This window comes from Barbus barbus (assembly GCF_936440315.1).
Source record: "Barbus barbus genome assembly, chromosome: 7".
In the NCBI taxonomy this organism is placed as follows: domain Eukaryota; kingdom Metazoa; phylum Chordata; class Actinopteri; order Cypriniformes; family Cyprinidae; genus Barbus; species Barbus barbus.
In genome coordinates, this window is record NC_136735.1 from 37,536,942 (window position 1) to 37,559,480 (window position 22,539).

Genomic DNA, 22,539 nt, shown 5'->3' on the forward strand with positions numbered 1-22,539 from the left:
ATTAAACCACATTCAGTGTCTGAATTCAGTAAAGTTCTCTGCTGAGGGAATACAAACTTTTGTCTACATTTTAGGTGTCAAACCATTCATTAGAATTCAAAGGCAGAACTTTGACAAGCTATCTGCACTTTCCAGCCTGGGAGATTAAAAGATGGAGATTTGATTATTTTTATTCTAATTACAGAGTTGGTTATACATCTCTCTCCTGAACGAGAGGAGAAAAGGTGTGTGTTTATCAGCGAGGGACGACAAAAGCCAAAGAAAGGCTGTAATCCGAAAGGTGTTTCATTTAGCAAATGTCCTTGAAATGGAAGCAGAAGTAGTTTTGATGATTGGTGATAATATTTTCCTATTATTGCTCACAGATGAAAAAGTCTGTTGATTAAATCCTCAGCTTTCTTCTTTCTCACAGCACATTCTGTCAAATGCTTTAAATGTAACACAATGACTTTAAGTTCACTTGGAAACCTTTGCCTGATGGTTTCAGTTTAGCGATCAATCCAAAGATTTCAGGACGGTGACGTCTGAAATGTTCTTTGGCAAGGACACAAATCCATTTGTTATTACTGCCATTTGATAAAGCAAATATCAGTATCACTATTACAGTATTACATTACATTGTTTGAGTATTGCATTTGTAACATTACTTGCTTGATTAAACTCGTGCAGTTTGTGTCATGTAAGTATCTATCTGCCTCTCTGTCTCAGATTATAGAACAGCCTAGCAACAGCACACAAACACACACTCAGAAGACCCTAGCAACACATTGACAAACAATCAGAACAAACTAGCAACCACCTGGAACACCACAGTGACTGCTTAGCAACACACTGGCAAACATTCCGAACATTGTAACAACTGCACAGCAACACATTTGCAAACAATCACTCTCAATACACCATAAGAGCTACACAGCAACTCACTAGCAACCACCTTAAACAGTGAATGTAACAACATGTTCACAGACATGGGACACCGTAGCAACTGCATAGCAACACAGTAGCACCTCAGCCACTGCATAGTCACATGTTGCCAAACATCAGATCAACCTAGTAATTGCATAACAACACACTCTGCCTGCAACACCTTAGAGATTGCACATCAACACATTGGCAAACACTCAGAACACCATAGCATTGCAACATGTATCCAAAAACTCAAAACAACATAGCAACTGCATAGAAACACTCTAGCAACCACCTGAAAGCACACCAGCAACTGTATAGCAGCATGTTGGCAAACATAGAGTTTGCTCTCACGGTTGCTTCATTTCTTTTATTAAACTACACAGCATATTTACATTTGGCATTTGCCAATTTCTTTTTCTCAAATTCTGTGCTGTACCTTGCTTTCCTGTTAAAAACCCAATTTTTAAAAGCATCTCTAGCCTCCAAATGCAACTCAGATACATATTCATTCCATCCAGCCCTAAAAAGTTCACGTTTAACTACTTTTTGACAGAAAGGTCTACCGGCATTATTTAAACAATACACTATTTCATCATACATCAAACGTAGTTCATTAATATGCTTAGGATTCTTACACATAATAGTCTCAGTTGATACAGCAATGTTACTTAAACTCTTCTCTGTTGATATTTTATATTGCCAAAGGTCATGTAAGACGTGTTCAATCTAATTTCCCACAATTCTCATGATTATCATAATTACATTTAACATAGAAACACTAGCAACCATTTGTAACTCCCAAGCAACTGTAGAATATCATAGCATAGTCTCACACAGCTGTAACGTCTGTTTGTGTCTCTTCCTGAAGGCAGACTTCAGGTGCTTCCCAGCAACAACCTGCAGATCCTGCGAGTGAGTAAAGCTGACGAGGGAGTGTACCGCTGTGAGGCGCGTGTGGAGGCCCGAGGAGAAATCGACTTCAGGGACATCGTGGTGCTGGTCAACGGTAAGAGCTGTTCTTCACACACTAACTCACTGATCTCTGAGCAACGCAATAAGCGTACAGCGCTCCACTGTCACAGACCGACCAGCCAACCCTTTACCAACTCACTTAAAGGGGTCATATGACGTTGCTAAAAAGAACATTATTTTGTGTATTTGGTGTAATGCAATGTGTTTATATGGTTTAAGGTTCAAAAAACACATTATTTTCCACATATGTAACTTTTTTTTAATTAAATGTATTTTTTTTTTACAATTTTTAAATGTAACTTTTTACATTTTTAATTCAATTAATCAGTTAATCAAATTAATTAGTATTGATGCTGTAAATGCATTTACTGAAACAACTTCTGTTGTAATATTAACTCTAAAACCCATTTGAGAAGTTGCATCTGTGTTGTCAAACAAAACACATCACTTGAATAACTTCATTGCCAATCATTATTCTCTCAAAAGGCCTCTAGAATCTGTTTCCTTACCAGAAGAACAGCCTCAAACAGATGGCGCACATATGCAACATGACCGTGTTAACTCAAGATGGAAGGTCAAAGCAGAACAAGGCGTTTCATTACAGCAGCGGATGGCGTTCCAGCACACCGTTACGATCCGTTGTAGCTCAGGCAAGGCTGGGAATAAATCTAGGGGAAAATTCTGGATTCAATCTCCAGTCTTGGACACGAGACCCAGGCGTCGTCGCTTGCTAGTCAGCGCTCGCTAAGTGATTTAAGCAGCAGGTTGTTCTGTTTCCGAGGCAGACGACGCTTGCCATGTCTTGGGGATAATAGGATGTGCCTCATTGAGCAAGCTTATTGGATCTTCCTGAAAGCTATAAGTGGTGATGCTAAATTGAATGCAATGCACTTTTATTCGTCTTTGCGTGTTATTACATCAGTTTAAAGAAGTATGAGTTGTGCAAATACTATTGTGTCCGTTCAGGCAGAGCTCGGCGCTATCAAATCCTGACGACGGCTCATTCTGCAGAACAAGGTAAATGAATGCTTTGAAAAGACAGGCAGCGTTTTGTGAAGCGTTAGTGAAGATAAGGTCGCCGTTTGCTTGTGAGTCACAGAAGCTTGAAGTTTATGTTAATTGAAACATTTAGTCACAAAACTAGTCAGCAGAAAATTGAGTGCAAAGATGCTGAGTTGATAAACTAGAAGTGGATTTGAGATGCCAAACACCCATTTTAGTTTGAATGTGAAAAGACTAGCATTTTCGTCTGAATTTGTATCTTCGAGCTGGTTTATGTTGGTTAACTGGGACTTTACCACCAGCAAACACAATAACCACATATACTTCATGTTCGTTTCCCATCAAAAAATTCATAGATTTGTAGTTAACCATCCACATTTCCATTCAGACAAAGGAACATCAAATGATTCACTTCAAATTCAATGCTTTCAAAAAAAAAAAAAAAAAAATATATATATATATATATATATATATATATATATATATATGAAGAGTTAATTTGCAAAAACCAATAACTCCTTTCAGAAATCATATTTTTTTATTGTGCATTCCATGTAATATTTATCAAACTGCAGTTGGATTGTTTTGATTAAGTACTAATAACTTAAATACAGGTAATTTACAAAATTAAAGTTAATTGAAAGTATGTTTTTTTACATATTAAAACTTGTTTTATAGCAAAATCAGATAACTGCACATTTCATATTGTAGACCCCACTCGTTTAATCTAATCTCCTCAGATGACAATTTAGATGCCTTACAAACATTGTTGTTGTGATCATAGATTTATGGATGTGATTACACACGATACACAGAGCTTTTCCCTATATATATATATATATATATATTAGTGCTGTCAAAATTAGCATTAACGCAGGTGATTATTTTTTTCAGTTTATATCCATTTATAAAATATTTAACGCAATTAACACGGGGCTAGATTTGGCCACCCCACTCACAACTGCACTTTTTCTTGACAAGAACTGCATTTATTGAAGAAATACAGTATATATAATATACCATTATATATGTACATCACATATATTTACAGGAATCATTTCTGCAACTTGTCAGAGTGGTTTTAATATGTAAACAAAATAATAGAAGTTAATTTATGTCATCAGAAACTATTTATATTAAAGTTAGTCTTAGTTAAACGAGAAAAACAGCAGCAAGTCACTCGTTGTTTACCATCGTGTCAGTTATTCAACTATCTGGACCATCCCAGCTGTCATATGTTTTTGTGCTCGTTTCTGCACCAGGTTTCTTTACTAGCTTAACCAGCAAGAATAGGTTGACCTGGTTAATATACATACGTAACCAGCATAAACCAGCATTTGTGACGCTCCGAGCTGGTGATTTCATCAGAGATCCTTCACATTACTGAGCGATGACTTGAGAAGCGCCTGCTCTTTGTTTGCTCGTCTGTGTTTCTTCTAACTATCCTGTACATCTGTGTGCGTGGACGCGTTTACGCTGATGATTAGCATGCAGACGTGTGCTAGCGTGCTCTTTCCGTGCCCTTAACCCTGACTTTCATCATCAGAGGAGCGCAGACAGGGCTGAATCGCCATCTTCTGTCCGCATCTGCTTGATCCTTTAAAAGGAAATGTCACTGAGATAGAGGGCGTCTCATTTACGTCATCCTTCGCTGATACGCATCACCAAAAAAACGAGTAATTTCAGCCTCTTTGAATTCTAACAGGAGGCGGATCACAGCGTGGCGAATAATGATTGTGCTGGAGAGACATTGTTAGGGGCTGTTTGATTCTCTTAAAGCTTCGTATCAGATGGATTCGGCCCATCAGACTGATACCACACAAAGCTGTTTTGAAATAAGGATGTTACTCTGGGACAACACACACTCACGTGGATTGCTGAAATACTGTTAGAAAGTTAAATAAGTTTCATTAAGAGCTTAAAATAACAATAGCAACAGCTGATTGATTGATTAATAATTCAGTGTTTACCCAAAGATTAATAAAAAAAAAGACCAGAAACATGCTCTACGCAAACAAGCATTATTGAGCAATGCATTGAAAGCTTGTGTTCTTGTACTAAATATTTAATGCTTATTTCTGTGTTTATTTCTTACTTAACCTTTTTCTCTCTGTCAGGAAATACTGCTTCTTCAATATTATTATGTCTAATATTTGTATACATTTATATATTTAGCTTGGGGTCTTGTAGCACATATTTAATGTGTGTTTTACTAAATCTCTCAGAAATATTAAATATTAGTTAGTCAATATTATTTATTATTTTGTGTGTATAGATAGTGTGTAATGTGTGTAAAAATGTATGTGTATATATATATATATGTGTGTATATATGTATGTATATGTTTACACATTTATACATATTTTTTATTTATATAAATATTCTTATTATTTATATGATATATTTATATTTTATTATATAATAAAAATATTGTTTATTTAAATATTATTCTTAAGTGCAAAAAAAAAAGAAAGAAAAATGGAAAGAGCCACTTCACTTGCACACTTCTTTTGATATCTCATGTGCATGCATTCAGACATGTCAATTTATAGTCGCATATGCATTGGAATAAATTAGACAAAAAACACAATCAGAGCAGACTGACTGGTCAAGAATCCATTCTAATAGTATTGGAGTTTGAATATTGGATAACATTTAGTCCAATTCAAACATAACACATGCAAGCATCTGACTTCACCTGTATAGGTGAAGACATGGAAACAAGTGTTAAATATGCATGTCTGGTATCGTTCCAGTTCCTCCGGTTCTGTCAGTGCCGCAGCAGTCCTTCAATGCCACCGCCGACTACCAGGAGTCAGTGACGTTCACCTGCATCACGTCTGGCTCCCCCGACCCTCAGGTGACCTGGTACTGGTGGGTAACAGTAATGTTTGTCAAGAGACACTCTAAATGTTGCTGCTTGGTCCAAAAGCTGAGTGACAAAACCTGAAGATGCAGTGGTGTGTAGTGCAGTATGTAGGGCACTGGACATCCCAGCTAGTATGTAGGGCGCAGTGTCCTCGATTCATCTATTCTATCTGTATGCAAATGGCAGCGGCTCTGTGGGGTCGGGCCGTGAAGAGCTGATGTGTGCTTTGATCAGACGTTCAAAGCCTTCCATGATAACAGAGGTAAGGGCCGGAAATGTTCAAACTCGGAGATCTTTCTATTGTGTGAGGGAGACATTGAACGTGCCTGTGTAAAATGTTTGCTGGCTGACCTGTGTGGATGGAAGAAGAAGTTGCATTGCAGATTTGAACATTTTGTTCTTGAGATCTTTGTGAAAGGCTAGGAGTAGATGCTTGTAAAAAAATTTAAAATTTAGACTCTGTTTTCCATATAGTCTCATTGCTGTCTGGAGATATATAGTCTAGGGCTGTCAAGCAATTACAATTTTATTTTAGATTAAAATCTAATTTATTACATGAAATGCTTATTAATTAATCGCAAATTCATCATGCATCAATTTTGAGTGTTAAATGAGAAAAGCATTGTAAACACATTACAAAACGTAGTTTTATATAAACATAGCTTTCATAGAAATACATGCATTTTTTAATATTCATATTTACACTGAGATACAGTTAATTCATGACTTGTAAATTGCAATAGTAATGTTAGTGGTTAAATAGTAAGTTACTATTGTGTTAAATGGGAAAAAAATTGAATAAACATCACAAAACGTAGCTTTATGAAGAAATATTTTGATTCAACATTGCATAAAAAAATGTCAGAAATGGGTTTTAATGGGTATTTAAAAATTTTATATTGAAATATGAAATGATTTTTAAGAAATTAAAGCTCTCATTATTAAAAAGTAATAAAATACACTCAATATTAAACTAAAACCACCAGTAGGTGGCCACAAATCACTGTCTAAATGAGTGAGTTATTGAATCATTCATTCAACCGATTCATTCAGTGGCTGAATCAATGAATCACTGAGTCACTCGATTTGTTCAAAACCATGTATTCATTCAGTAATGTCGCGTCGTTCAGAAAGGCACAACAGTTTTGTCCAATTTTTATTTGCAAAATTGAGCAAGACAGCCAATATTGACAATAAAAATGTAACACTTTTATTGAACTTTTGTATAAAATCAATTGTGTAGATATTGAAGAAAAGCAGCACTCTTGCTGGTGTGATATTGCTAAACTATATCATATGATATAAATAAAAAAAAGGCATTTCTGTCGTCATATCTTGAATTTTAGGCTCATGTAACTGCATTCTAATGGGCTTCATCACACGGTCGGTTGTCCTGCATCAGCAACTTCATCAGTGTAAGATGACAGACAGGACTGAGCCAAATTATTGTGTTAAATCGACAGCCATAATGAAGACTTCTGTGTTTCTCATGGATGGGATTGAATCAGGGTGAAGGTCTGGAGGTCTTCAGTGGGAGTGAAGTTATAACATCTGAAACCAGCAGTCTGAATATGACAAGCACAAAGTGCAGCACAATTAGTTTTCACAGATTTATGATTGGCACAATAGTTTTCTAAATTGCTGAAATTAAAGTGCATTAAATCGGAGGTATTTTTACAGAACAAAGGTCTCTTTAATTCACTCAAACTTCAAAATTACAGTTATTAACAGCAGAGATGTTAAAGTGTGTTATATGAGTCATGTCACATAAGTTTGCTGGTATGAAGATACTGTGTAGATTCACAAATTAATATTTTTAAATGCTGTTCCGTTTAACAGATAGGATCTCGCAGGTTTCAATTAATTATTGTTAATTTGATTAGTAAGCATCAAGAAAGAGGCTATTATCCAGTTCTGTAGTACTACTGCACAATAAAGATTAAAAAAGGCATTTTCTTATAAATGTATGCATTATAGCTTTCATTTTCATGTAAATAAATGCTACGTTTAGCAACATTTTTATTTATCATATTTATTATTATGCAATTTACAAATAAATGCATTCAAAAATAAATTTTACCAATTGGTTATGTAATTAAAAAAATCATTGTATTTCTTAAAATGTAAAAAAAAAAGACAAAGTTTTGATTATGTTGTGACCATAAATATACTTATACATATTATTAATTAGATAATAAGGATCAATAAGTAATATTCTAATTCAATAATTCAATGCAATAAAAATTTATATAATAAAAAGCATTTTAATTTAGACAATGTTAATAATATGTATATTTATTACATTTATTGTTATATATTTAACATATACAATTTTATATATATATTTCAATTCCCTCCTCTGTCTCCGCTGGTCCCGTCCAGCTCTGCGCTTCCAGAGCGCCCCCAAGTGTCTGCACTTCCCGTGCGCCCCCAATAGTCTGCGCTTCCTGAGCGCCCCCAATAGTCCGCGCTTCCCGAGCGCCCCCAAGTGTCTGCGCTTCAAGAGCACCCCCAAGTACTTGATCGAGCCCCTACTTCCCCCAAGGATTTTTTTTTGGGGGGGGGGGGGGGGTAGTAGGGCTCCTGCCGAAGAGGCCGAGGAGGGGGCTGGGGCCGCGGTCTCGGAGGGTGACCCGCCATGGCTGCCCAAGCTCCCGGATCCACCATGGCCTCCCGAGTCTCCTGTCCCGCCATGGCCTCCCGAGTCACCTGTCCCGCCATGGCCTCCCGAGTCTCCTGTCCTGCCATGGCCTCCCGAGTCTCCTGTCCCGCCATGGCCTCCCGAGTCTCCTGTCCCGCCATGGCCTCCCGAGTCTCCTGTCCTGCCATGGCCTCCCGAGTCTCCTGTGCCGCCATGGCCTCCCGAGTCCCCTGTTCTGCCATGGCTCCTGGAACGGTGGCCCTGCCCCCTGATCCCTGGAGGCCTCCAGAGCGCCCACCCCCCCCCCTCCCTGTTGGATGGTATATGGCGCGAGGACGCGCCTTTCGGAGGGGGGCTTTGTTTCCCTGTGTCTTGTGTTTCCATGTGCTCCCTGTGTTTCATTATGCCTTTATTTGGTTTTGTTCCTGTTCCTGTCCCCCTTTTGATTGATTAGTTTATTAGTCCCCAGCCCTGCGTTATTAATTATCTAGTTAAGTCTCCCCTTTATAAGCCCTGCGTATCCCTGTGTCTGTGTCCGGTCTGATCGTCTTCATGTGTTCATCTGTGTCTCCAGTGATCCCTGAGTTTGGTAAATAAAGATCTGAGTTTATTAAAGAAGTTCGTCGCCTCCTCGTTCCCTTCTCCAGAGTGTGTCGTGACAGAAGGCCGGACCAAGACATATATATATATATTACTTGTATGTATGTATACATATATTACTTTGGAAACGCAATACATTCTTTTTTATGTATATATTTCATAATCTGCTAATGGTTACTTTTTGATGTGATTATATGTATGTATGTGTGTATATATATATATATGTATATATATATATATATAGAGAGAGAGAGAGAGAGAGAGTATCGTTTGTTTATAGTTTATGTTGTTACCATAAAATTACTTAATATTATTAATTAGATTTATAACCATCAATAAGTAATATTCTAATACAGTGCAATAAACATTGATATCATAAAATATTAATTCGATTTATAACATCAATACTGTACTGTGCTTTATATGCTCAATCAGTCAGATTATTAGGTTAATGTCACTTTACCGAAGTGTCTTCATTATTGTTAGTGTCTTGTCATCATTATTTCCAGCTGTTAATTAGTTATTGTTTGCATCTGTTCTGTATCTCTTTAAATGAATAGTTCAGTCAGAAAGGAAAATTTTGTCATCATTTACTTGCCTTCATGTCGATTAATAACATTTTCATTTGTGCAACACAAAAGGAGGTGTTGAGCAGATGTTCACTTCATTTTCACTGAATAATGACTCAAGACAGAATTGTCATTTTCGATATTGTATATCATTCCTCTGAACTCTTTGCTCAGTGTGTCTCACTGAGTCTCTGCACTTTACGACTGCTTCGTTAGCTTGTTAAAGTCTAATTGGGTCCGTGTTCCTTTGTTTTTCTTGATGGCCCAGCGGCTAATTGTGTCTCTGAACAGAGACCTGCGTTCACTTCCTTTAATTGTGGCCTTGTTATTGTGATTGAATCGTTAGCATTGTGAATCTTCATTTCTGTAGTTAGTGTTCTTTTTTCTCTGCCCTTTTGTAGTTTAAACTCAGAAACTCTTAGTTTAACTAACAAACAGGGTTATTTGAATTAATTATTTTATTCAAGAAGGATGCATTGAATGATGGGTTGTATAGTGTGATAGAAGACTAGTTAGGCAGGCAGGAGCTAAACCATTTAGGGCCTTATAAGCAAGTAGTAATATTTTGTAACTGATACGGAACTTAATAAGTAGCCAGTGTAGAGATTGTGAAATTGGGGTAATAAAATCATATTTTCTTGACCTGGAAAGGACTCTAGCAGCTGCATTTTGGACTACCTGTAGCTTGTTTATTGAAGATGCACAACAACCACCTAGCAGTGCATTCAATAGTCCAGTCTTGAGGTCATGAATGCATAGCTTTACTGCATCAGAAACAGGTAACATGTTCTGTTGCTTAGCAGTGTTTCGAAAATGGAAGAATGTTGTTTTTGTAACATTAAATTTTCTGCTGTCTAACATAGCACCCACATTTTTGACTGCATAGGAAATAACAGTACATCCATCTAGATGCAAACTGTAAACTAAGAGATTCTGTGTACTGTCCAATTAGTAATATCTCTGTCTAACCGAATTTAAGAAAATTATAGTGGTCATCTAATATTTCACATTTTTACATTTCACACTCTGTTAGCTTAGATAATTTAGAGGTTTCACCTGGTCTTGTTGAAATATATAGTTGAGTATCATCAACATAATAATGGTAATTAATCCCATATTTTCTAATAATATTACCAAGGGGCAACATGTATAATGAAAATTGCAGAGGGCCTAAGACAGATCCTTGTGGCACTCCATACTTTACAGGAATTAATTGCATTGATTCCCCAGCTTCTAGAAAAATATTTGGCAGCACAACTGTTTTCAACATTGATAATAATCAGAAATATTTATTGAGCAGCATATCAGCATATTAGAATGATTTCTGAAGGATCATGTGACATAATGTAATGATGCTGAAAATTCATCTTTGATTCCACGAATAAATTACATTTTAACATATATTCACATAGAAAACAGCTGTTTTAAATTGTAATAATATTGAATTTTTTTATTGTATTTTAATCAAATAAATGCAGCCTTGGTGAGCAGAAGAGATTTATTGTCTTGATCTCATGGTCACAACACTTATTATATTGGACATATTTATAATTATTATATATATTTATTCATTTCATTTAAAAAAAGCTAAAATACAACATATATATTTTTTAATTTATGTTGTTACATAAAATTGCTCCTTATCATTATATAAGATGTTTGTTTTTCCCTTAAAGGAACATGCCACTATTTTTTGAAAAAAATGTTTAACTCCCCAAGAGTTAAACAATTGAGTTTTACCGTTTTTGAATCCATTCAGCCGATCTCCGGATCTGGCCGTAGCACTTTTAGCTGCAGCTTAGCAAAGATCATTGAATCTGATTAGACCGTTAGCATCTCGCTCAAAAATGACCGAAGAGTTTCAATATTTTTCCTATTTAAACTTGACTCTTCTGTAGTTATATTGTGTAGTAAGGCGGACGGAAAATTAAAAATTGCGATTTTTCTAGGCCGATATGACTAGGAACTATACTCTCATTCTGGCGTAATAATCAAGGAACATTGCTGCCGTACCATGGGGGGCTTATTTAATATAATAAGCTACAGTTAAAAGTGCTACCACCAGAACCGGAGATCGGCTGAATGGATGCGAAAACAGTAAAACTCAACTGTTTAACTCTCGGGGAGTTGGAAAATTAGCCTATTTTCAAAAATACTGGCGTGTTGCTTTAAGAGTCTGTATGCAGTCATGTAGAATTTGCTATTTAATTACCTCATGGATAGATGGACTTTTATCCTCCAAATTAATTTACACACACTAATTGAACTGGGAAGAGATCCATATTCTATAGGCTGTTAACTCAATTACAGATGTGTTCTCAGCTGCAGTCAATCATCTCATCTGATGGTTTGTGTCCACAGGAAGGGTCACGTGATCGAGCGATCGGAGCAGTATGTGCTTAACACGCTGGATGGGGGCAAAAGCACGCTGACTATCAAAAACATCCGGCAGGGTGACGGTGGGCCGTACACATGCCGCGCGAGCAACAAGGCCGGGAGCTCCGAGAGCCAGCTCTTCCTCAAAGTGTTCGGTGAGGAAACGTTTGCATCTTTTGTACGTTGATTAATTTTTATAAGGTGTTTTGTTGAGGCGTCTCAGAGGAAGTCTTTCCTCATGACAACGGTACAAACAATTGTTCTTTTGTTTTTCCAATTATTTGCCTTCCACTCAGATTCTCTTGAATAAAATGAAGCGATGCATCTTCGGATGCGCCGGCGGCGCAGTAAATGTGCCGCTATCTCGAATTTCATTTCAGAGAAATGAAAGACTGTTCAATTATCATGAAAAACTTCAGCAGGTTCTTTATGTGGCCCGCATTCAATTTCTGTTTTCATGAAGCTGCTGTGCATATTCACAAACTGAATTGATTGGACCTCCTATCTGTTGTATGGAAATGTATGGAGATTTATTCTCTGCCATCACGATCCTCCAGATGCACGTTTATATGATGTTCGTATTGATAGGAGTTTTGTTCTGTAAAATGTGGAGCGGAGACGAGCTGAACAGGAGAGACGAGAAACAAAAACCAGATAAAAAAGCACAAACAGCTGAAGAGGATAAAGATGCTAGATATAAGGGCACTGCTAGATATTAGTGCTTTACTCCTCAAAAACCTGATTAAAACACAGCTGCTTTGTGGAATTAATATTTAGGGAATCCTCCGATAACAATGGAAATAAAAGATACAGATTAAAATATAGAATAACTTTAACATAGATAAGAAATAGACATTCTTCTTTCATAAAAGATTTATTTAAATATACATTAAAAGATTAAGATATCACTAACAGGTAAAGTAAAATATAATGAGTATATAGCCTAGTCTAATATTTCACGAAAGGCTCTTCTCTAGACTTCATTTCTCTGGTGAACTGACGAGCTGTGGACACTATAAAGACTTATGCCTGAGGTAAATGAAATGCTATGTGATATTTTGATTCATGTTTATTTTGCATTAAAACTAGAAGTACAGAGGAAAGGATAATGAAACTTACAACGTTCTAGTTGAGTCTTGTATTAAGAGCAAATAGTGCAGCCAATCTGGGGTGCGTTTCCCAAACACAACTGTGGTTGCAAGATCCGTTGTTGCATTCCATTCCATTGTTAGAGTTTAATGGTACTTGTTATCTAGCAAAGCTTTTGGGAGTTATTAGTAGAATTAGGGTTAAGCGTCTGCTCTAATGACAGCAGGTTTCGCTGGCTGGATTTGAGGTTCATAGCGTGCTCTGTGTTTGGTGTGAGTGTGAGTCTGCTGACCTCGCTGTCATTACAGACCTTGTGTTTACAGCGTGTCGTCTGTCGTCTGAACACCGTCGCCGCTCTCAGGAGAGCATGTTGAGAAGAAGAGCACGACATACGAGCATCAGTTCACTGTCAACAGCTGCAGTTTACAGCCACTGACAGGAGTTTCACAGTCATTCATTCAGCTGCGCCTGCGGAAAGTGCATCATCACAAAATGAAAAATACAGTAAAAAAAAAAAAAAAAAAAAAGCTGGGTTGAGAGTAACATGATTTGGGTTATATATTTTATGCAGTGTTATATATTTTATGCAGTTGGGTATTTATGTTATTCCAAAAGTTCCCAAGGATTTGTAAATCCAGAGAAATTCCAGTTTTAAATAATGATTCTTCCCTGGTCAATCAATGACATAATATCCGCATATCCTCAGTTCCCGCTTGTAAAATCTATGGCAACACACAGACACAAATGCTGCGGTACAGTTAAACTAAATCCATTATGTCTGTCGTGAATAAAATGCAAATGAAATGAAAAGTGTTGACCGCAGCATTAAATTTAGACCTGCTCAATGTTGCGCCATGACTTTTGTATGCGTTTTTACAGTGTTGCGCATTATAACCAATCACACACGAGTCTGTTGAGCTTATGAATGCAATGGCCAATCAGAGGCGTTTCGATTAGTTTTTTGTTCACTGCACGCGCTCGCTGACTGAATTTAGCTCTCACGAGAATTCGCTCATAATAAGCAACAAAGTGCAGATGTACGCGTGATGTAAGATATTCATTCATACAAGCGTGTATAGACAGCTTTACTGATTGTAAGGGGAGTTTTTGAGTGCTTAAACTCGCGCTAGACTTAAGTCAGTCATAATGTTCTTTGACAACGTAAATGTTCTTTGCTTGCATTCTCTGTATAATTTATTCGCTGTTTGAATAACTGTGGAAGGTACAGGTAATAAAAAAAATGAATTCAGTGTAATCAATCGTTGTCCATTTTCCACCAAAATAATGTTCTCGAATGATGCCACAGTGGTTGCTAGGGTGTACTTTTGCAGTTGCCAGGGTTTTGTGTGTGGCTACACCATTCAGAACACCTTAGCAACACTCTGGCATCAAGTTTCTTAAGTGCAAACCTCACCCATGTTTTCAGCAGCAGTATATCGTTGATGTTTCCTGGAGTGTTTCCCGGCTTGCAGCGATGTGTTTGTCTTTGCTGGAGTGTGTGTACGTAGAAGACGCATGCTTTCGCTCTCCGCAGCCTCTGGGCGTTTCTGCTGCGTCTCCCGCTACAAATAACTCCTTGATCTCTGCAGACGCTGTGAAGAGCTGTTTCTGCTGGCTTTCATTCACTCCAGCATGGATTTATTCAGCGGCGCTCTGTGCGAGAGCAGGAACGGCATGCATGAAACTTGTTTGCCCTCAACTCTGCTGGTGTTTAGGGCAAAACTCAGAAAGATACATAGAGCAGCTTATCTGTGGGACACACACACAGACTTCTAACAGGGTTTATCTGTGAGTTCAGCATTAAACAAGACCTTCCTGATGTGAACGTGTGCCACTAAAACTCTCCGGCTGAGAGAGAGTTCATGCAGGAGAAGACATCTACGGGAAAGACGTTCAGAGCATAAAGACATTTTCAAAAGATTTTTCTTAAAGAAAATTAAGAATTAAAAAATAAAATTGCATAAAGTAAATCAAGATTTTGTTATTATTAAAAATGGGAGGGCGGGGGGGGGGGGGGGGTAGTACTAGAAATGTTTTACTAGAAAAAAAAAATCATAAAGAAAGGTTTTTGTTATTATAAATGGGAAGAAAAGACTTTGCATAATGAAAATTAAGGGTTTTATTATTAATTGGGGGGGGGGGGGGGGTTGCGTAGCAAAAATAAAGGATTTTAATTATAAATTAAAGAAATATCTAAATTATAGATATTAGTGCTGTCAAAATTAGCGCGTTTAATTTTTTCAGTTTAACGTGTTAAAATTATTTAACGCCGTTAACGCAGGGGCGGGGCCTAGGGTTGACCACCCCACTCATAACTGCTAATTATGTCTCTGTTTTCTTGACAAGAAGTGCATTTATTCAGTCGCAGAATGTCTTTACGAGCATATCAAACAGGAGACGCAACTTCACTTCAGCGCCAGGCGCGAGTCAAACAGCGTGGAAACTGTACTGTGCTCGCAGCACGTGCTCTTCAATACACGCACAAATGTGCCGGCGCGCACATAGCCTGTATCATTTCATATTGAATTGCGAAAGAAACTACGAGTATGCAATGTCGTGATCAGTTAAGTCATGAAGTTACCAAAAAGATGATTAAAGCTGCCTTAAAACTGTGCATGCATGTAATATGTTATATGTGAGTTACATTAAGAACATGTCTCTGAAATGGTTTTCAAAACTGTCCTGGAGCATCCCAGCACTGTCTCCCTCATCTAACACACTCGATTCAACTCGTCAGATCATTAGCAGACACTGAAATGGGTCATAAAAGGTAGAGTTGAGAGAAAATATGATGCGTGTCAGATCCACGTCACGTTCAGCAGCGACATCTCTTAAAGAAATAGCAGCCAAAACAACCTAATAACCAGCTGCTGTGATGCCTGTTCATCAAGAACAAAAGAAAAAAGAGGAAATCAATAACTTTTAGTTTTAAGGATTCAGTCAGAAAAATAAAGAGGCCATTAAACAAATATTAAAAATAGACTGTCTTTATGTTGTTTGTACATTCATTTGAAGATTGAATGTGAAATCATTGCAATATAAAAGTATATTTAAAAACTTTAATGTTAGGTGAGATTAATCGCGATTAATTTCAGAAAAATGTGCGATTAATTCGTTTTTTAATCGATTGACAGCACAAATATATATATATATATATAAATTAAAACAGACTTAATTTTTATAATTTCTCATTTTGCTTACCTAGCTATATATACTGTATATATATATATATATTGTGGCGGGAGGAGCCAACGACAGACACAGTGGGCGTGGCGTCAAGCCTCGGAGAGGTTTTTATTAAACAATATTTAAAATAAAGTGTCCAAAAGGGGGAAAAGTGTCCAAAATAAACAGGGATCTGGTGTCCTCGTTGTGCTGCGGGGCTCGTGAAGGAGGGCAGTGTTCAGGAGGGAAGGGTCCAGGTAAGGGGCGGAGTCCGGCGGCCGCACGCGCTCCCGTCTGGAGGTCCCGGGGCGCGGGTGACGGCGGCTTCTGTGGCGGCTTCGTCCATCTCCTTCATCCCCCGGGTGCTCGACGGGATTCCACGGCCCGGCGTCCTTGCCCGACGGCCGTATCGCGGGTGCAGTGTCGGCCGGACTGCGGGTCTGCGAGGAGAGGCGCGCTCGGCGTTTAAACGGCGGCGGTGATGAGGCTCTATTCACGTCAGGTGCGCCTCATCACACGCCGCCAGCCCTGGCTGTTTCAGCGCCCCTCCTCTCTCTCACACACCCACTCCCGTCGGGAGCCTGGTGAAGGGCGGCGAATAAGGGACGGGGTGGTGATGATGGACAGGGGGGAGGCAGCCGACTCGTCACAATATATATATATATATATATATATATATATATATAATTTTAATTTGCTCTTATTTGTTTCTAAAATGAGAATGAGAGCCCGAGTCTGTTCAAGTGTAAGTGTGATGTCCTCTATCAGACAGAACATTGTATTTAGTGCAAAATGAGGTGTGATTCAAAGCAATTACTCTAAAATAAACTCACAGAAACGTCTGCAGTGACTCAAAGCCGTTCGCCCGTCTGTCTGTCTGTCTGTTCAGTCCAGCCGCACATCACTCAGCTGAGGAACGTGACGGCCGTAGAGGGAAGCGCTGCTATGATCTCCTGTACAGCCGAGGGAGAACCGCTGCCCGAGATCTCATGGAGGAGAGCCAGTGATGGACAGACATTCACAGATGGAGATAAGGTGAATAACACACAGATCTGATGCAACCCATCCAAAACTGAAGATCTCTCGTTTTCACTCAGGTTTGAAACGGCATTAGAGTGAGTAAATAATGGCAGAGTTTTTGTTTTTAGCTGAACTAGCCCTTTAAAGGGATAGTTCACTTCAAAATGTAAATTTGTTGTTAATTTGCTCACCCTCAGGCCATCCAAGATTTGACTTTTTTTCTTCAATAGAACAGTAAAGAAGATTTTTTAGCTGAAACTGTGCTCCTTGTTGATTCATAAAATACAAATCAATGGCTACCGACAATTTGAGAGACAAAAAAGCAAATATAGTCAACACAAAATGAATCCCTGTGGCTCTTGACGATATATTGAGGTCTTATGAAGTGAAACGATCGGTCTGTGCAAGAAATTTAACGTTATTTACAGCATTATTACCTGTAATCCAGAGCCTCAGACAAACGGTTCAGTTCATGAATGAATCATTCTTTTGAACCGGTTCTCTTTAGTGAACTATATGAATCAGTTCATCAAATCGGTCTGAATCATCTGAAACATTTCTCAGCTCGAGCAGCACAGATCTACAAGTTACTCAATCAAACTCACTTTCAGAAGCCTGACAGTCACTTCGACTGGAAATGAGCCGAAATAGCAGCGTGTCTGGTCCTGTGATTAATGAACTGATTCAATGCTCCAGTTCCTCCAACAGTCACTGAACTGAGGAAACGGTTCGACTCGGACCGAAGATCAATGACCCAACACTTGATTGAAGGGACGAATTACGGTTTTTATGGTTTCTCATGGTTTATGTAAAACGTTGAGCTGTTGAAGGCTAGTTTATTTACTTAAAATGCTTTAGACTTCATTATTTGTGCTAATATCCTTGCAAATACGTTACATCATTGTGTGATTACGTAAACAAACTAGTGCACTTAACCAGTTCATTGAAACAAACTTAAGAAAAGAATCAGTTCACAGAAAATGTTTCTGTTGCTTGAGGCTCTGGATTATAGGTAATAATGTTGTAAATAATAATCAGTTTCTTGCACTGACCGATCATTTCGCTTCATAAGACCTCAATAAATCTTCAGGAGCCACAGGAATTAATTGTATGCTGCCTGTATATGTCTTTTTTGACTCTCAAAGTGCCGTTAGCCATTGACTTGCATTAAATGAATCACCAAGGATCACGGTTTCAGCTAAAAATGTTCTTTACTGTTCTACTGAAGAAAAATGTCGCCTACATCTTGGATGGCCAGAGGGAGAGTAAATTAACCACAACTGTTCACTTTTGGGTGAACTTTCCCTTTAAATCTCACCTGCAGTATTGATGCGGTACAGTGATCGTGTAGCTCTTCCTGTTCCATTATCATTAGCACAGGCAGCATTTCTAATGATTTCATCGTTACAGGACTCAGGTACATGACAGCTCCTCACAGTCCTGTTCAGCGTTGTGTAGATAATCACTGGTGTTCAGTCATCTGTGTCGGCCACGCCTCCCGTTTCCACTCATTTCCCTCCAGCAGAACAGCATCCTGCAGCAGCTGATGATGAACACACTGTACAGCAGGAGTCTGAGATGCATGAGAAACACATGGAGCTGATGAACCAAATGAGCAGAATCAAATGCCTGTCTGTCTCTCTGTCAATTCAATTCAAATTAGCTTTATTGGCATGACTTGCACAGTATTGCCAAAACATTGTCCATTACATGAATAAGAAACAAACGATTATATAATACATAGAACAAGTCAGTCTGTCTGTCTGTCTGGCTATCTTACTATCTGTCTGTTTATCTGTCTGTTTATCTGTATATCAGTCAGTCAGTCTGTCTGTCTGTCTATCTGGCTGGCTATCTGTCTGTTTGTTTGTCTGTCTGTCTATCTATCTGTATATCAGTCTGTCTATCTGATTGTCCGTCTATCTATCTGTCCGTCTATCCGTCTGTTCGTCTGTCTGTCTGTCTGTCTGCCCATTCGCTCCTCTGTTGTCCTCTTTTCTCTCTCGGTATGCTGTTGTTGTGTCATCTCACAGAGATCTCAGTAGCATATCAAACAGTCAGGAAGCATCTGCCCAAGGCGAGATGGTGTCAGACACACACACACACAGAGAGAAAAAACAGTGTGTGTCTGCGGTTTTTATTCACTGATCAGTTTCTGGTATCTGCTTACAGGCCAGCTCTCCGATATAATTTGTATTTGGAGGTCGTAACACCACAAAATGAGAAATATGATTCTGGCAGCTGATTTTATTAGTTGTTTATTACATACATTCAGTCGGAAAGGTGGTTTTTCACAATGCATTGTAGTTTTATGCAGGGTTGTTTGTGAGAGATTCTGTAGTTTATATTCATGTGTTTGAGTTCACATGCACCATTGCTTGTGTGTTTGTGTATTGTTTTGTGCATTGTGTTTTTGAGTTAAAAAATTAATGCTGTGTCATTTACTAATTCAATCATTACTAGTATTAGTGGTCATGCCAAACATCTACTGTACAACATCCTAGCATCCGCAGAGCAGTGTTTCAAAACCCACACCCCAGCAACCATACAGCACTGCTCTAGCAAACACTGAGAACACCCTAGCAACCACCTAATGACACACTACCAACTACTCAGAACCACTTAGTAATTCAATAGATATGCCCAAGCAAACACCTAGAATACCCTAGAAACAGCTCAGCAACACAATGAAAAAACACTCATAACACTCTAGAAAACATAGTAATACCCTATTAACTCTTCAGAACACCTTAATTATAGTCGTATTTATAGTTATGCCCTAGAAACCACCTAACAACAGCTTAGCAACTATTCAGAACACCTTAATTATAGTCGCATTTATAGCGGTATGCCCAAGCAAACACCTAAAATACCCTAGCAACAGCTTAGCAACAAGCTGTAAAAAACAAACAAAAAAAACACTCATAACACTCTAGCAAAAACATAGTAACACCCTAACAATTATTCAAAACACCTTAGTGACCATATGTATATATGCCCTGGCAGACCGCTTAGCAACACACTATAAAAATACCTAACAACTATTCAGAACACCCTAGCAAGGGTTCTATTCAGAACACATTGGTAACCATATAGAAATCCCCTTGCAGACACCTAGAACACCCTAGCAACCGCTTGGCAACACACTATAAAAAACACTCATAACACCCTAGCAACCATATATATGTCCCATTGCAGACACATAGAACACCCTAGCAACCACCTAACAGCACCCTAGCAACTATTCAGAACACCTTAGTAACCATATAAAATTTCCCTTGCAGACACCTGGCAACCACCTAACAACACCCTAGCAACTATTCAGAGCACCATAGTAACCATACAGAAATCCCCTTGCAGACACCTAGAACACCCTAGAAACTACTTAGCAACATGCTATAATAACTACTCATAACACCCTAGCAACCATATAAAATTCCCTTGCGTACACCTTACAACCTAGCAACCACTTAACAACACCCTAGCAACAATCCAGTACACCTTAGTAACCATATAGAAATCCCCTGTCAGAACACCCTAACATCTGCAGAATAACACACTATAAAAACACTCACAACACCCTAGCAACAACATACCAATGCCCTAGCAACTGCTTAGAACACCTTAGTTACCATATAGATTTCCCCTAGCCAACATCTACAAAGCACCACATAGCACCACAATGAAATTCACTCAGAACATCCTAGTAAGCGCATTGCAGCCACCCACGACATACAGTCAAACTCCAGTCATATTTTCTTCAGTAAATTCTTCAGTGTTTTTGTGCGTTTACATGTGTATATGTGTTTGCGTCATGTTCTCCAGGTGTGAAACACTAGGCGCAGGTGTGTCAGCTCTCATTGTCCGTGTAAAAATGAATCTCATGCATTAGCGTGAAGGGAGGAAAGCCTGCGGGTCATCTGCTAGCCTACAATAACAACCCCTGTCAAATAAAACACACAGCCGCTGCAGGACTGTCAGGCACTGAAGCTAGTGCTGCACTCTAGACCGCGAGGCATCAAGCGGAGGGTGGACACGTATTGATTTTTCAGTGAAGGCGAAGAACACTGATCGTTAAAGTGGGCGTTGGGGGACGGACTCATCTAATCCCTTTATATTCAAACTTCCCTATCTCATCGTGAGCACAGATAGTGTGACCACATTACAGTCAGAAAGTGCTGCATTTATATTCATTGTAGCTCATTTGCTCTTGTGTACCGACGCATTACCTGATTAACACAAACTCAGTTTGCTGTTTTCCTTGGATTGCTAATAAGATTCTGTCTGGGTTAGTGTAGTTAACTAAAAATAAGATCATAAAAGAACTATTTGCTACTTGAAATAAAATAAAAGCAAACATAAAATACTTTTTTCATCTAGTTGCCAAGGCAAAATTTCTCATTTTCATTTAATTTATCCTGATGTACTAAAATAACTAAAACTTTGTTTTTTCCATGTTGTTTTTATGCAGGGATGTTTGTGAGAGATTCTGTAGTTTTTTATCTGTAGTTTTAAATATTATTATTACACTGCTGGTAGTGTTTGTGTAAATTGTGTTTTTGTTTTTGCACCTTAGTAACCATACAGCAATACTCTACCAAACACCTAGAACAGCCGCATGGGATCACTCTAAAAATCACTCATAACATCTTAAAAACTGCATAGCAACACTCTAAAAATTATTTATAACATCTTAACAAATGCATAGCAACACCCTAGCAACTACTCAGAACACTTTAGTAACTATACGCCCTAACAAACACCTAGAACACCCTAGCAACCACATAGCAACACCCTAGCAACTATTCAGAACACCTTAGTAACTGCATGCCCTAGCAGACACCTAGAACACCCTAGCAACCCCCAAGCAACTACTCAGAACACTTTAGTAACTATACGCCCTAGCAAGCACCTCCAACACCCTAGCAATCACATATTTACATTTACATTCATGCATTTAGCAGAGCGACTTACATTGCATTCAAGTTACAGTTTTTTTTACATTTTATCAGCTCTTGCTTTCCCTGGGAATCGAACCCATGACCTTGGCGTTGCTAGCGCCATGCTCTACTATTTGAGCTACAGGAAAGCTATACATAGCAACACCCTAGCAACTACTCAGAACACTTTAGTATCTACACATCCTAGCAAACACCTAGAACACCTTAGCAACTGCATAGCAACTCCCTGGCAACTACTCAGAAAACTTTAGTAACTATACGCCCTAGCAAGCACCTCCAACACACTAGCAACCACATAGCAACAACTTAGCAACTACTCAGAACACTTTAGTAATTATACGCCCTAGCAAACGCCTACAACACCCT

The 22,539-nt window shown here is 38.5% G+C and overlaps 1 protein-coding gene across 1 annotated transcript in view; it reads left to right on the top strand.

The window, feature by feature from the left end:
* ncam2 (neural cell adhesion molecule 2) overlaps positions 1-22,539 on the top strand; it is a gene marked incomplete at both ends in the record, with an annotated part of 223,971 nt that overhangs the window by 170,166 nt on the left and 31,266 nt on the right. Inside the window, 4 exons of the mRNA XM_079420652.1 lie at positions 1,778-1,915; positions 5,640-5,757; positions 11,924-12,093; positions 17,082-17,227. Coding sequence (XP_079276778.1) covers positions 1,778-1,915; positions 5,640-5,757; positions 11,924-12,093; positions 17,082-17,227 — 572 coding nt within the window. The remainder of the gene's footprint in view (positions 1-1,777; positions 1,916-5,639; positions 5,758-11,923; positions 12,094-17,081; positions 17,228-22,539) is intronic.